Raw genomic sequence first — 17300 nt, 5'->3', positions numbered from 1 at the left:
GATTCCTTGTTCTTGAAAATCTCCTCTTTTTGAGGATTATGGAATCGCTGAAGAACATGCCCTGGCAGTGACTGGAGGAAAATTGGAATGGAGTGAAGGGAAAACATGTGTTTGGAAACTCAGAAATGTTGAGAGCAGAGAGATAGAAGGAGAAGGTAGTGAAATTCTTCTGTTGGTGAGCTGCTTCTGTTCTTGAGCTAATTTCATGCTGAAATGTGCAGTGGAGCATAGTATTTGTCACATTGTCTGGAATAGTAAATTCAGCAGTCTGAGAAGGAGAAATACATGAATTGTTACTTTTCTAATATGATAGGGAAGGTGACGTTGCCTATCAAGGTTTTAAATCGGGGTGAAGACTTTGCTGTTTCAAATCAATGTATTTTATCTGAACAATTTGCATTTTTATGGTTAAAGCAAAATAAAAAGTAGATCAGAAAGTATGTATTGTGAGACTGATTTAGAAGAAAAGGTGTCTGTGGAAGAGCTAAAGGGGTGTTTAGAGGGAAAAGCTCCTCTGTCCATCAGTGAGAAAGTAGCTGGGAAAAAAATCTGCAAAAGCTGAAAGCAAGGTTAGCCTGCTGTTGAAATTCAGCATGCCTCTCCATCCAGAAGTAGTTGCTGTGTTAGGTCATCATATAATGAAAACCATTTTATTGTTTGGAGATTATGGAAGATTTTGTCTTCAGTCAAAGGATTTGTCTATGCTACTGTGCAGTGTTTGGGCATCCATTTTAAACAGATGAACTCTGGGATTAGGCACAGTCCAACTGTGAGGCATGGATTCCAATGTAGGCTAGTTTATGAACCCAAGGAAGTAATTAATACAATTCTGCTTTCCGAAAGAGGTGGGGGTGGGTTTTTTAGCAGACTGAGTCCATAATTAAAGATTTGACTGGGATTGCAGTTGTCCAGTTGCAAAAGTATTTATATAAAAAAACCCTCTATCACGTTTTGAATTTAAACTGGAAGTTGTACAAAATCTGGTCCAGAAAACTGACTTAACTGGGGAAGAAGGGTGTGGGGAGAATTTGGACCACTAGCAATACTTTACACAATGGAAAGTTTTGGCAGTCCTACCTTGAAAACTTCTTGGGATTACAGAGAAGTGAAAACTTACTTTCAGATGGTTGGTTTCTGAGATGTGTTCAGAATAAGGGGAGAAAACAAGGAAGTTATTTTAAGAGGTGTGTTTTTCTGCCTGGAACATAACCTTTGGGTGCATTGCAGACTTGCATCTGAGTGACAGCTTCAGTGAGCAGTGCACCATGTTATGGACATGCAACTGAATGTTGAGATGTCTAAAAATGTTTTGATTTTTAATTTTTTTTTTAAAGTATGCATCTCCACTGGAGAATGTGGAAATGCTTAATTTGACTGGAAATGGGAAAATGAAAATTCTTAAATCTGGTGAGTTGAGTAAATTACATGGGAAACGTTCATATTGTGTGCTTCTGATATTTCTGTGTGTCTTTTTTTTTTTTAATTTTGTAAAATACTTCTTTTTTGAATTTTTAATCCTCAAACTGGGATAGTGTTGAAAATGCCAAATTTTCTCATGGAAGACCTGTATAGCTGCTGTTCTCTGTTGACAGGCTGTGATGGTAGACCATTTCAATCTCCTACTATACCACTGGCATTTTATCACTTTTTAAACCATAGTAATTGCTTTTTCTTAAATTCTTCTTGAATGGGGAACTAATAATAAATTATTATATTATATAATATTAGTATATTCTAATTATTACTATAATGAATGATTATAGCGGTGAATGCATAATCCAGTTGAAATAGTTTATTGATACAGTGTCTTCCCTTCCAAGAATTCAGAAGACAACATAGTTATGCTTCCTAATATGTCATACTTGTTCTGATTTTTTTTTTTTTAAAATGGTTGTCAGGGTGAACGGTTAAAGGAGACAGGAATGAAGCATGATGAGTGTTTAATTAAGACAGGTAGTTACAGAATTTGTAAGACTTAGGATTTGTTCTGAGAGTGCTGGTTTTGAAATACGGCAAGTAAAATAGAAATAAAGTGTCATCAGGCCATATTGAGAAACTCATGAGTAACTTAAAAAAATTCTGGTATTTGTCAGACTGTTTTGTGGGTGTGGGGACTTTTTTGGGGTTTTTTTTTAGCTTGATAGAACAGCAATAAAATTGTAGTTCACGGAGTGTGGCTGAGGGTTTTATCTTGTCATTGATATCAGTTGGTAATGCATCTGCATTTGGTTGGAAAGGCAGTCGGGAGTGTCCCGGTGAATCCCAGGAGCTTGAGGGAGGCTGGGCCAGAGGAGCAGGAAGCCTGTGTTCCCTGAACGGATTTGAGTTTACAGTGAGAAATCCATTGGCCAAGACTTTTCTTTTGTGAAATGGCCTGCTTTTTCTTGCGTGTAATGTTATGTGTCTACTCTGAACAGTGCTTAAACAGTTAAAACTGCTTGAAATGTGTTGAAGTGGTAATTTTCTAGCTTGCCATTAGATGGACTCTTTTAATGAATATTAATTTAAAAAAACCCCAAAATGATGATTTTGTCCAATTTTGGAATAACAGAAAAATTTAGCTGTCATTTGGAAGTGTCTGTCAGTAACACTTATTTCATCATTTCTGTATAGCACTGTTTGTATGTCTAGTAGGACATAACTTGACTCTGCTATCTCCTACCTGACTATTCTCTGAAGAGTATATTAGTTTTCATCAATGTTAGTCTGTAAATTACAGAAATCCGACATCATGGGTAAGTGTGTGCTCTGTGAGCAAGGCCAGTAGAGAAATACAGGACAAGGTGGTGAGATTAATCAGTTCTAGAGAGGTTAGTGCTGTTATTTCCCTGGTGTGCAGAACAAATGACTTCTGTTAAAATTTAACAGTTGAAAGATATCCCTGTCCTTTTGATACAGTTACATTGGTCTTCTAAAATGGGACACGTACCATTCTCTTACTTCTGTTCTGCTTTATATATATAATGCTTTTCCATCCTCAGTTAATGAAAGAATCTGGTCTCCATTTCTTATGCGTTTTTGTGATGGTCTGAACTGGGTCATCACTTGGTCTGTGATGCAAGAAAATGTTTTTGAAAGCTGCTTCTGTTTCTTCTATTTCTTTCTGTTCCTCCCTCACCCCCTGCCTCCTTTGTATGAAGTCTTGCGCTGCTTGATTTGCCATTTAATTCCTTATTCCTTTTCCTGGCTTTTCCTATCCTTTTAGCAGTTTTCAAAGTGCATTATCCCCCTGCTTCTCTTGTGGGACTATACTTGTCTGCGCAGTTTACTCCTGTCTTTTTCTTTCTCTTTTTCTGCGATGCCATTCTGTGAAAGGGGAGGAGGGGAGTTGCACATCAAACCGTAACTTTTGAAAAGCAAATACTTGGTTCTGTGTGATATGAACACTGTTGTGGTCAGGATGACTGTGAAGAGTTCCTGAGCTCTCCAAAGTCACCGGAAAGCTATTTTGTTGACACAACCAGGTTTTGTTGGGCAGTTGGGACTTAAGTTTCTGTAGATAATTCTCTTCTCTCTTGTGACTTTCAAAGTTGGCAGACATAGAAACTGATTCATCTGGGACAACAAAGAAGGCAGCATACTTGAAGCGGGTAATGAGAAGGCTTGCGAGAAATAGTTACTTTTTTCTTTCTTAAGATTACTGCTTGAGTTGTACTGGAAACATGTTGCATGCTTTTACAGACAATTTAGACATCATCACAAGTACTGAAAACTGAAGGCACAAGGCCAGTGATAATGTTCTGTTTTTCTGAGACTATACATAAAATAGATCATGGTTGGCTAGAAGGTCAAGTTAACACTACTGCTGTAGCTGTGATGACAAGGATGTGGAAGGATGCTGTCTCTGCATATGTGGATTTGCAGAAGTTGCTGCTCTCAGATGTCATTATGCTGGTAAAGGTGTATGCTGTACTCGAATGGCTGGTTTCTGTCCCTGGGGTAGCTTTATGGCAATGCAAAGCACATCTTTATGGAGCTTACAGTCATTATGGGAGTGCTTTGCTGGTGTAGCATGCAAAAGTTTCTGAATTGAAGTGCTTGTAGTGTTTATGTAATTTAATAGATTCTGTTCTAATAGACTCAGAGGAATTTTTTTCCCCAAATCCTTTGGCCTTGATAAGAAAAGGGAAGATGATTTTTCTTGTTGTCTTTTTTTTTTTTTTCCTACTGTTGTTCCTCCTTTTGTTAATTGTAGAGCTGTACTGCAGTAACCACAGTGATGACTTCCAAGGTAGTAATTGATAAACGATGGCCTGATAACAAAGGCTGAAATAAGTGGTTTGTACCTGAACAATAAAAGGACAATGAAATTATGATGTGCGTGGCACAGGCTCAGAATGGACATTGCTACATATAAAGCCTATACTTGTTTGCTAAACCCGAAGAGATTGCTGAAAACTTGTCAGTTGGATGGAGAGAAACACTTGCTCTAGGGTCAAACTACTGTATCACTTTCTCAGGGGCACGGCGTGACTTTTGTCCAGTGCTCTGCTTTTTCTCCTGAATATGTAAAACATATTCCTAAAATGGATGAGGAAAACAAAATGAGCAAAATGAAGATTTACTATGGAATGTGCAAGTCTGACTTTTTTTAGTTGTATGTTTTCCAGTTTTGCTCTTTTCACCTGCAGTTAAGTGCATCATTTCTCCCCACTAAGCAACCTGAAAATATGTTTTGTAGGTGGGAGAGCAGTATTGTAAGATCATTTAAAAGTCAAACAAAGCAGGAAGGTTATAGACTCGTGTAATACAAGTCAATAAGGTAGTCTTCTGAAATTTTGGCAATTTCCATTTAGGGCCTCCTTATTTTTAACACTACTATTGAAAACATTGAGGTGGTTGGCATTCAGCTTGCCATCTCTCTAGTCCTTTTTTGTGGTGAAGGTAAACTCAGTAGACAGGCGGTGAAGAGATGCGTTTCATGATTACAAAAAGGAGGCTTTCCATTTGCTTAGTGAGGGAAGGGATGCAGAGGCACTTAAGGGAGATGTGGGAGATGGAATCAGGGCAGAAGTGAGGGTTAGTGAAGCACTAGCTTAAAATTATTTGGGACAGGGGATGATTGTGAATAATTTAAAGAGAATTTGATCTTTGTTCTGCTGTGGAGGCGGTGGCAGTAGAGTTATGCATAAACGTGGCAAAGGAAGGTTGCCCGAGCAAAACATCTGAAGCTCTGTAAATTTTAGGCAATGACTGCTTTCATCATGTCCAGGCTTATGTAGCTTGATTAAAGAGATGAGTGCAAGAACACTGAGAACCTCAACAGGCTATGAAGACAATCCTGGAAACATTCTATGAGGGGGAAGGTTAGAGGTGTTCTGCGTATGGGGGTACTGAAAAAGGGCTAAGCCAAAATGCTGCTTTCAGAACAGAGTAGTAACGAGCAAATTTGGCCTATACAAAGCTACAGAAGTCTGAATAATCACAGTTTCTGAAATATTGTACACAAATTCATATGACCTATGCTAATCCGATCTAGATGAACAGTAGGAAATAATATGCATTCCTAATGCCCATGTTAGTGGTATTAGCCAGATTGTTAGGTCTGTTTTTTTTAGTAGAAGCTAAGAGGGTAACCTGCATTTGTGTCATCTTCACTCTTTTGCAAGTCATAGCAAACTGTCCTTCATGTGAGCCAAGAAGTTGCTGTCTCCTCTTGGCAAAGAGTTAAAGTGTTAAATAGTTGTTTTGTGTAATAGCATACCTGATTTCCACAGGGAAGTGGAAAGATCTGTGCTGTTGTGAAAGATAGGTTTATTTGGGGGGGGGGGGGGGGGAGGGGGAAGTTTGTTTCCTACTCTTGAGACTGACACACTAAGTTAGAAACATCTTCACTTTCATTTAGTGCACTTGGACAATGCAATTAGTTTATTTTTGTTTGTATGATCTTGCAGTCCTAGCGGTTGGTTTATTGTGGGATGGCTTGTGTTCGTCAAAACTGGGTGAATGAAGACTGATAGGGTAGGGAAGGTTGTTTTGTTGTTAGTGAGAGGAGCCCATTGCCTCTTCCTGTTCCCACAGAGCTATGCTGGAGCAAAATTTTAGCATCCTACAAACAAGAAGTGCTATTTGGCTTAGTAAGTTTAAATCTGAATAAGAACTCTGATTTATTTTGAATCAATTTATTTCTAAATGTATTCCAGTTTTATTATATAAAGCATTCTCTTTCTCTGTTTCAACTTCCTGAGGTTTTCCTCAGAATCCTGCAAAAACAATCCAAGAATAACCAATTTAGGAATTAGATCATCATCAAACTCAGTACCTTCCATTTATGATTTGTTTCTTTAGTTAATCCATCAGTTGTGTCGCTTAGATGTGAAAATAAAGTCCTGGAAAAGTTTTCAGGCAGAGTTACTGCTCTTGCTCTTCCTTTCTTCTCCACCCATCTGTGCTATCTTTCTTCTTTTTCCTCAGTGTACTGTGATTCTGAATAACTCTTTTCTTTTTTTTTTTTCTTTTTTTTTAAATCCTTACTGTTACTGGATTTTCACTGGCTGTGTATTTCCTGATCCTAAATATATGAGTAGCAGTAAAAACGTTTTTTTTCTTATTAGAATTTGTTAGCAGAATGACCAAATAGAATTTAGACTTTACTTCTCTCTTCTCCTAATTGTTTTCTTGTACATGGGTGTCCATACTTCCTACCTAGTACTTACTGGAAACTGAATGTTCAATTCCCTTGGCCAATGTTCAAAATTACACTCAACATCTGTACATGAAATATTATCACAAAGATGAAAATACCATGGTATCTTTAATTGTGCTCATCCCTCTGCAAAAACAGTGTCACTTTTTCAAAAGACTAGTTATGGGGAATTAGCATGTCTTTCAGGGTTATAAATGGAAAAATGGGGGAGGGGCCAAAACGCCCCAAAAGAAGCAGTCTCATACTTCTTCAGTGGACCCTCTTCAATTAAAAACTACTTTCCTTGCTTTTAAGTCTTGTATGTGAACCTCACCATTAATCTGACAGAAACATGAGTAAAATAGTAGCTCAAACATGCCCTTAAAAAACCAAACCTAATCATCAAAATAACAGTACCTTACAAAATCGAGTTATTACAAAAATGACTCCTCATTTGTTTGTTTATGATCTTGATTTAAGATCAGTCTGTGCTCTTCTTTGAGTAAATGCTTGACAAACTCTTTTAACAGAAATACTATACGATTGCAATTTCTTTGAACAGGTACTTTGTGCTGGACTTTGAGACGGGGATTCTGCAGTATTTCGTGAATGAACAGAGTAAAAACCAGAAGCCACGAGGAACCTTGTCTTTAGCTGGAGCTATAATATCACCCAGTGATGAAGTGCCACACATGTTAGTGGTCTACTCTGCTAGTGGAGAGATGTATAAGTTGAGAGGTACGGTGCTGCTTAAAGTGCCAGCTGAGTTGTTCTCTCCCATTCCTGCTTCTGCACCTCTTCTTTCTTATCATTTCTCTTTTACTTCCCTGTGCTGTCAGAAAGTAGTGGTTATACATCTATATTGTTACATACTATGTTGTAAAACACGGTGGAACAGTAATCTGGAGTTAAAATATGTGTGAATTTAAAATATATAGACTTTCAGGGCTGGAAGATACCTCAAGATGCCTTCTATAAGTTGTTATTGTGGCATTTTGATTGTACAGTATATCTTGTTTGCTTCTGAAGGAAGCAAAAGCTGCTTTCATTGCAGTCCGCAGCATAGCATTTAATTTCAGCTGTTGTTCTCCCCTGCCGCCATCCTGCAGATAATGTGCAGTAATGAATCTGCTGATGCTTTGGAGAAGGGAAAAATACCAGTGGAAGGCTGTTAAGATGCTCTGTTCTTGTCAGTCTTGGAATAATTCAGTGCACCTTTAACATAAAATTTTGCCTTCCCTTGCTCTCAAATGTAAGACAGACAATACAGGGTATGTAAGAGTTAATTTTGAATGTTACCAAAAAAAAAAACCCCAAACCCACCAAACCCAAAAGGCAGTATTCTGATTCTAAGGTATTTTTAGTGTGGTTGATTAATCTGGATACTTTCCTATCAAACTAGTTTATCAGAAAATAAACTGATACATATGAAAAAAAAGTGACATGTAATACAGTGTAACAAAAGTTTAAAATTATGTTTTATTCTGACCACAGTCTATCAGTTGGCTAGCAGGAGAGAGTATGCAGGACTGTCCTGTGGTACAGTGTATTTCTGGTTTTTATGTAGAACTGACACAAAAGAACAACCAGGGAGGGTTTCTGTTAAAATATTTTGGAATATGCACAGCTAGAAATCATGAACACTTGTGGTTTCATTATCATGCTTTGCCAATCACTTGAGATTATCAAATACTTAAAATATGCTGCTTTTAATTTAATGAGATCTGTGAATTTGATTCAAATCAGTAAATAATTTTTATGCTGAGTCAATAACCATTGAGATACTTAATAACAGAGGAAGTAAGAGAAAATATTTACTGAAATTATCCACTCTGTATTGGTACTCTTAATTAGGATTACTGTAGTAGTGGATTGTTTTAAAAAAAAACAAAACAAAACTGAAACAAAAAAACCCCAAACAAACCTCTGTCCTAAATATGCTTCTTAATATTACGCAGGAGCCACCTGATATACACTGCGGGCAATCTTTTCAATAATTTTTAAAGCTGTTTTTTAAAGATGTATGGGGGAAATCGTGGTTTTCATTCTTGTGTCTTTAAGTTGCATGTGAATGCAGGTTTAAAGAGAGATTTAGTCGACTACATTAAAACAGAAGTACTTAAGTATCCAGGGTACTGGTAGCTTGTCTGGTAGGTGATTGACAGCCTGAGTGTAGAGATTTTACTGATTAAAATGCTGCGGTGTGGCCCTTGTCCTTCACAAAGAGAGACAAGTAAAACAAAAGTGGATTAAAAATTTTTAAAAAGTCATCTTGACATAATTCTGCTTCTAATAATACTTGGAGGACATAACCATGAAGACGACTCATGAGCTTATCTCTTTCAACTGGCCACAGCATCTTAAGTTGAGGTTTAGATGTGTTTTACTGAAGAAGTTACACATACTTAATTCAAGTAGTGTAAATTAGAATTTATAGTGCATCCTAACGAATAAATAATCCTCCCCTCCTCCTGCCCCGTCACCTCTATTGCAAAAATCCAATATTGGTTTATGTGTGATTCCCTGCATTTTCTTGTTTCTGTTTCTGTTCTAGCTGCTGATGCAAAGGAGAAACAATATTGGATAACTCAGCTTCGATCCTGTGCCAAACATCACAAGGAAGGTAATTCTAAGGTAAATAATCAAGAGGGAAAAGTAACTCTTGTGTTTTAAGTGGCACAGGTGAACAACAGCATGATCTGGATGATAGACTGGTTGCTGTAGTTAGTGGGTTGATGTTTGGAGGTTTATGAATAAAAGCAGCAAGTTGTCATTCCTCACTAACTGGAGCAGACTTAAGTCAATTGGGCAATCTTAATAAATAAACATTCTCCTATTTATGAGAAATTAATGAAGTGCATTTTGGATGCTGTCAATACATGGTTAATTGAGTGGCTAAATCAACAGTTTATTAATAAATACCTGTGTGATGTCCTGATTAGTATTTAAAAATGTTGTGATATTAGTTTTATTTCATTTTATAAGATTTAATGGCTCTTATAGAAGCTTCAGGTCAATGTTAGCAGTGGTCAGTCTTCAACTTCTTTACCAAATCTGAAAGAGGTCACCATACGAAGATTTATATTATTTATTTCTCTTTGGAAGTGAAGTCAGAATTTTTGTCCTCAAACAGATAAATATTTTGGACACGTAAAAACCTTTTTGGACTTTAAAAATAGTAGAATGATGGGTTGAGGGTGTCCCCTGCCTCCAAATAGAAATGACATGAATCTGTTTAAATTAGAATGCACTTTGAAAATGGGAGGTATTAAAATCAAACAACCAACCCTATTAGAAAAAAAATTATTATTGTATTTATTTTATGTATGCTTTTGGTGTTAATACTAAGTCACTAAAAACCAAAAGGTCCTGCTCTTCAGTCTTTTAGGCATTTCTATTGATATCTTTACAAGAATGAAAAAAATTGCTTTCCTCATGACTAATCGTTTGCTATATTAAAAAAAATGCATATAACTGCAAGCAGAAAGGATTCTTCCCTGCCCCAAGATGTTGAGAATATCAATCTTGCATTAACTGCAGTCAAAGGCATGATCCTGAGTATCTTTGAAAGTTGGACTTTCAAAACTTTGAAAAGATGAATGGTATTTTGAGGAGACTAGCATTCACTGAAGTGTGTGAAGTAAAATAAAGCCAACTTTCTTTTTCTTCTTTTTGAGTGATGTGGACTTGTCCGGAAGCAATTATGGTATAATTAAAACCCTTTTTGAAGGAGAATAAGTAACTTCAGTGTTTCGGTGCTCTTTCAATTCTTATGCATGACAATGAAATATGGTTTTTATATAGCTGTGGCACAATACCATTCAGAAAGGTGCAACTCTACTTGGTCAAAATGCTCTTCCAGTTGCTGTTGATTGGCAGCTCAAGGACCTCCTGTGCTAGATAGAGATGGTAACTTTTTATACTCAATTGCCATCAACTAATTATTCCTCAATAAGTTTTCTGTTCAATTCTTGAACCCATTTAAATGTTTAACATCTACAGTGTATTGTGACGAGGTAATAGAACTGCTGTTCACTATATATGTTCACAGACACTTGTGCAATGGAAAATTGATTCTTCTATTTTCTATTCGTTTGCTAATATTTCTTAATACTGGATTTGTTTTTTCTCCTTTTTCCTGCTCCTGATAAATAATTCTGTAGAGGTGTCTATTTTACCAAAACCTCATTCTAGAGTAGCAGTAATTGAGTTGAAGCTGATCTTTGTGTAAGTGAAGTTTGGATCATTTTTCCTCCTTAGGTAAAAACTGTTGCACTTAGTAATAATTTATGTTCAGAATTTTTCATGCTGCCTCTGTGTTGAGCTCCTGCAGTAGTAGTATGTACATATTTTGATAGGCTCTGAATTAATTAGTGTGTCAAGAGAAAAATCTTGGTGTTATAACAGTGAAAATGTCCAGCAATTAGTAGTGGTCCAAAAAAAGCAAATAGAATTTTAGGAATTACCAGGAAAGGAGCAGAGAACAAAAGGGAAAATACTTAGACTGCTGTCAGTCTGTCAAATACTTATCTTGAATACTTTTTATCAGTCCCCTTCCATTTCTGAAACGGAAACACTGGAGTGGGGAAAAGTACTTTTCATCACTTTTGTTATTCTGTACAGAATGAACTCTGTGTGACGAAACTTGACTACGCTGGAGTCTTTTTTCTGATGATGGGAAGGGGAAAGGGCAAATCAGGGAGGTACAGTGTTAATAAGTGCTCTGCAGTGGCTGAATAGGAAGTATTTGCTAGCTGTTAATATCCATGTAGGGGAGCCCCAAAGAAAATGAGCTGAAAACAGGTTCAAAGTAAAAGGAGATGAACGAAAACTGGGATGCTTTGGATGCCAATAGATTTGAAAAGTATTTGAAAGGTAAAATGTTGTTAGAAAGTCTTGACTAAGTGAGTGGGAGGCTATTACGTACAGAGACAGAGTCTGTCCCAGAAGGTCTAAAGTGCAACTTTTAGAAACAGGAAGGGGAAAGAAAATGGGGAGCATCTGTCTAGACTTGTTCTTGTACTCTTGCATAGTGACTTACCACTGCTGTGGCTTTCTTCTGGTTCCTAGGCTCATCATGCAAGAAAATAAAAGGATTTCCTTGACTGAGGGGTGGTGGCCATATGTAACTGAGGAACCAAATGAAAGGTTATTTCAAACGGCAGAAGGAGGGTTCTTGCATATTTTTTTTTTTTTTTTGAAACTTGGCATAGGATGCTGCAGTATAGATGCATTTTGGTTGGTAGAGCCAGTCATACACTTTAATTAGCTTGGATCCTTTTAGTAAAGAATAGAAATGCTGAAGAAAACTATAATACAATTCTTAGTTTGGTGTTACAAGTCTACATCTAAAATGAGAGTAGGTCACTTTTCACTTGACGTGTTTGTTAGTGAAGCACTCTTATTTCTCCACTTTTGTAAGCCATAGAGCAAATAGAGAATTTATATCTTCTGTCTTTTTAAGCTTAACAGTCCAGAAAATAAAATGTTGGGAATTTATGTGCTTCAGATGAGACCACTGATGACTCTGCTTCTTAGTCCAGAAGTGTACTGTACTTGAAGCAATGCCATGCTTCCCTGTTCCTAGGAACCTTTCTTTTGACAAGGTTTGGCTCTTGTTTTTCAATATACTTTTTATCTTTTTCCCCTCCTATCTTCTCAGGGTTAGAGTATTATCTGACAGGTAGATTTTCCCTACTTTAGCATTGCATATAGTGCTAACTTGGATTTCACCTACAAGTAAGTTTTAAAGTTTCTCTCTGATTTTTTTTTTCTATAAAAGCAAGTGATCAAAAGCTTTAATGCTACAATGATTAGACTTTGGAGATCAGATATTGGTTACAAGGGAGTGATGCTTCACAGAGATTCCAGAAACTAGAAAAAAAAAATGCATTTCTATAACTTCTTTTTTTCTTTTCCTCAAAGTTTCTTACTTCAAAACCATTGGTAGGAGGTAAGGGAAACAAGAACTGCTGCTTTTGTGATTTTTTTTTTTTTTTCTTGTAGATGAAGGTGCTTTTAATATAATAATTATTAGCATGGGAGTGGAAACATGCTGTTTAAAATATTTTAAATTTACATAAAATAGCATGCTGCTGTTTTAGCCACCTTACCGTTCCTTTTGTGTTGGCGTTAGGGACTGGGATTACATAGGAAGGTCTGTAATGACACAGAGAAGGGTACATGTTTGACTTCCTTTTGCATAATTGAGGACTTCACAAAAATCTGTATTTTTGGATTTTGTTAAAATAGCCCTACCATTGATAGGACTGTCATGATGTGATTTGTTATTCTACCGGCAGCAGGGCTGGATCTCTCTCTTCCTCCCCTCTTCCCATACTTTGAGGGCTGTAGTACGTGATAACCATAAATTGTCTGTCTCTCTTAGTGCTGTCATGAACAGGCAGATAGCTACTTATGTGTTTTAAGCTTCTGGAGTTTGAACAGAATCCAAGCTCTGTCTCTGCTGGGAACAGGCATGTTTCTGCATCTGAAAAAATGGAGCCTGAGTGTTTGCTCGCAGCTTCTTCTATGGCTTAAACTCACCTTTTTCACAGGAAGAACGAGAGGCAGAAATTTCTAGCTATTTTTTAGAAGTTATACACTTGAGAAGGAGGTGGAATGGGAATTGTAAAATATGCAGTGAGGGGTGTGTTTTATCTTATGCAAGTGGGATATAGGTTAACTGGGGAGTAATAATGGGATAAGCAGGCAAGCAGTGGGAAGATTCCCAAGAATACCAGTGAAGCAACTCCTAGCTACAGGTCTTTCATACTGGAGAGAGAACATGCTTTTGAAATCTTGAATAGATATTATTGGAAGGAGATTCATAAGAAAACATGAGAATTTGGAGAATGTTTTTCAAAGCTGAAGCTGTGTCACTATTTCTGTGAAATATTCATAGGAGAGCATTCCTTCTTCCGGCACTGGATCCAGATCAGCACTGGTTTCCTTTCTTTTTCAGAGCTACTGCCTGCCTCAGAATGCTCTGTATGACTTGCTGTCCTTGCTGTCTTTAAGGCTGCAGTTGGGGACTGGAGTGGTGGAGGAAATTAAGCAGAGCAGTGATTTTTTTTTTTTTTTTTCCCTCTTTCTTTTTTTTCTCTGTTTTTTTTCCCCTCAAAAAAAGTTGTATACTAATGACTAAATTTAGTTGCATGCTCATGAATGGTCCAAAGGTGAGCTATACAGCTAACAAGTGGATGTAACACAAGTTAAGTCTGTCAGTTTGTTTTAATTAAATTTTACAACTTAATGATAAAAAAGCAGTAAAAGGATAATGTTCTCTGGCAATAATTCTCATGCTGTAAGATAGTCTTAATGTTCTTGGTATTCCTATACAAGTCTCATCTTGCTTAATTACAAAGTGCTCAGCCTCCACAGAGTGCCAAATCACACTGTATTGGAAGAAGTCTTCTATGTCTGGATAGGATTGCTGTTTTTTAGACTATTCTAAGTGAATATTATTGTACAAGTTTTAATTAAAGCATTAGTCAAATTGGTTTTCAATAATATAAAATGCTTCCAAGAAGAAATAGGCTTATGCATAATTTTTGTGGGAACTTCCAAGAATAATTTTATATCCATAAATTGTCACAAGCTTGTTAGTTCTTCTGTTTCATACCCCTTTTTTCTTGACTGTTTAATGATGGTGGCTGTAAAAGCACTACTAAAAACAAACACAGGGGTGTTAGCTGTATAGCTCACCTTTGGACCATTCATGAGCATGCAGCTAAATTTAGTCGTTAGTATACAACTTTTTTTGAGGGAAAAAAAGGAAGAGGAAAGAAAAAAAAAAAATCACTGCTCTGCTTAATTTCCTCCACCACTCCAGTCCCCAACTGCAGCCTTAAAGACAGCAAGGACAGCAAGTCATACAGAGCATTCTGAGGCAGGCAGTAGCTCTGAAAAAGAAAGGGAACCAGTGCTGATCTGGATCCAGTGCTGGAAGAAGGAATGCTCTCCTATGAATATTTCACAGAAATAGTGACACAGCTTCAGCTTTGAAAAACATTCTCCAAATTCTCATGTTATACCAGCTCTTAATTCCAATATGTCGATCAGTTGCTGGATTGGCATATAACCCTTATATTTCTCAGTCCTTATCAGGAATGTGGCAGGGAACAGAAACCTTTGTCATGTGAAGTAGCTTCTGTCCTAAATTGTGCTCAGATGGTAACTCATCTGCTGATTCCCTGCAGCTGTGAACGGCAGTCCAATTCCCTTTCTTCTGCTGCCACCCTTTGTGCGGGCTCTGTTGTGTTTTCTGGTCCTGTGGTAGCTTGGGCGTCAGAAACAGAAAAAATGGCATCCTACTAAAAAGGACATAGTTACCTGACCAGCTCACTGAGGAATCAGATGAGCACTATGTAGGGGAAGCTGGACTCAGCTTCCAGCAGCCCCTGGTGCTAAAGCCCTGCTCTCTTCTTCCTCCTCGATGGAGGATGGCTGAAATGAATTGGCCAAAACCTAACCTTTCTCTGTTTTAGTCTGAAGCTTTGTGTTTCAAACTGAGCCAGCCTGATGACTGCATGCCTCTGTGAGGGACTGTCCTGCTCTCTTTCCCCTCAAGCAGTGTTCTTGGTGCCTGTTACCATCATCCACCCCTTTGGAAAGGCAGTATGGGGAGCTAAATCAGCAGAAAATTCTGTGTGTGTCTACGTCTCTGTTTCTCTTCTGGTTTAACTCCCTGGACTGGCTGTCCATGAGGTCAAATGGGCCTCAGAGCCATCATGGAGGGATGGTGGAGAAAAAAGTCCAAACCTGCCCCGTTCAGTCGTAACTGCAGTAGCAGTTTATCTGTACTGTGAAACAGCACCTGTAGTAATGCCTGAAAATCTGAGGTCAGTGCTCTTATCAAATCATTATGAGGCAGATGTGTAATTTTTCTCCATAGATGGAAGAATGGCTATCACAGACCTTTGGTGGCCCTTCTTCAGTTTTATCAGGTTTCTTCCTGCCTTATTAATGAGTAGCCACAGAGATACTTTCAAATTTCTAAATGGATTATTCACTGGGTATTTTTAACATCGTTATGAGAACTGTTTCCATAAAGCCATATTAGTGAAAGTTATTTGGCTTCTTTTATGCACATTAAACCTCTTTGCCTTTTGAGCAAGTTCTCTCTTCCCTCCTCTGGTATGCTCGTCTGCTTCCTCTTCTCGTCCCTGACCTGTAGAAGTCAACTAAAGAATGGTGCTTCTAATTAAAACACGCTTTGGAAATCCTTGGAGTGGTGAGGCTGAGAAGGAAGCAGTGCTTGGCTTTAGATATGTGTGTTTGACACCTTTTTTCCTCCCTTTGGAAGCTGCATGAAGATAGAGTGAGTTGTTCACAGCTCTCTGCTTTCAAAATCCTTCTACAGAAATGGAAAAAAAATTCCATTTAGGACTGAACATGAGCTTGCTCAAAAGATTCTTGACAAAGAAAAGATTTTTATGATGGAATGATTATCATAGTCTTTTGCTTAAAAGCAGACACATGTATTGCCTTACTGAAGATGATGAAGCACTATAATATTCTGTCAGAAAAGTTAGTATCATAAATGGTGCTTTATACAAATGTGCAAAGCATATCATAAGCTCGTCCCTTTGCAGTGCTGAAGTTTGGATGTTACGTAGATTCAGTCATTTGCATTGAATGATGATAATGTAAATTTAACAGATCTCTGTCCATATTTTTCTTTTTTCAGTGTTTGTTTACTTAGGATGCATTGGAAAAGAAGTAGATGGGAATTAAAATACTGAATGGTGATGTCTCAAAATCATAATTACTTTCTGATAGTGTGTGACTTCTCATTGCTCTAAAGCTGCATGCAGGGATTGGTTCTGTGCTATATATATGCAGAGGAGTAAATGAATGTCATTTCAGTATTTATTATTCTGTAGAAAACATCTGTGGCACAGTGCCTGTGAAAATGATGATTATCTGCCATAAACAAATATGACAATTCACTTCAGAAATTAGTTTATTGATCTCTGGAACATTGCATTTACTTTCCAAAATAAACAAAACCGTTTGCTTCTGGTAAATGGTGAAAAACACTTTGGCTTCTTTGTGAGCAGGAAAGGCAATCTCCAGGGTAAATAAGTCTTGAGAACAGTAGTACGGTTGGAACTTACTGTTCTACAATTACGTTATTTTAATTGTTAGGATTTTTGATATCCAAATGGAAGCATTCATTATACTGCTTTTTTTATCTTGGAGATGGACAATCTACTAAAATAAAAATCTTAACCCAAATTTATATTAGCTAAGCATACTTTAGCTAGTTTTAGGTCATAAAACCAAGATGAACGCAAGTTACAAATTAATCTTTTATTGGCTTCTTTATTATTCTTTTATTAGTTTCATTTTACTAGCAGGCAAACTGTTGGAGCAAAGGTAAAGTGTAGCCTCAGGAAAGAGTATTTGTAATCCTTTTGGGATGCTTCAGCCTGTGGATTTCTTGACTCATTATTGGCACCATGCATTACTAATTGTTGAAGAGCTTATGTCTTCCTTTCATCAGACTTTCCCCTATCTTTTTATTTATTTATTTGCAAACTAGAAAGCAGTAGGACCAAAGAAAAGGAGATACGATAATAGTTAGAGGGGCAGATCAGTCATACCAGCAGCGCTAGGGGGAAGAGCAGGGGATTAGGAATAAAGATCCATCAGTTACTGTCATTGCTTT

General features: G+C 37.3%; 1 protein-coding gene across 1 annotated transcript in view; it reads left to right on the top strand.

Annotated features, from left to right (window-relative positions):
* OSBPL10 (oxysterol binding protein like 10) overlaps positions 1–17300 on the top strand; it is a 118383-nt gene that overhangs the window by 27839 nt on the left and 73244 nt on the right. Inside the window, exons 2-3 of the mRNA XM_075704864.1 lie at positions 7188–7363; positions 9180–9259. Of these exons, the coding sequence (XP_075560979.1) occupies positions 7188–7363; positions 9180–9259 (256 nt within the window). The remainder of the gene's footprint in view (positions 1–7187; positions 7364–9179; positions 9260–17300) is intronic.

Source organism: Pelecanus crispus, chromosome 2 (genome assembly GCF_030463565.1).
Source record: "Pelecanus crispus isolate bPelCri1 chromosome 2, bPelCri1.pri, whole genome shotgun sequence".
Classification (NCBI taxonomy): domain Eukaryota; kingdom Metazoa; phylum Chordata; class Aves; order Pelecaniformes; family Pelecanidae; genus Pelecanus; species Pelecanus crispus.
This window is presented reverse-complemented; position numbering and strand designations above follow the sequence as displayed.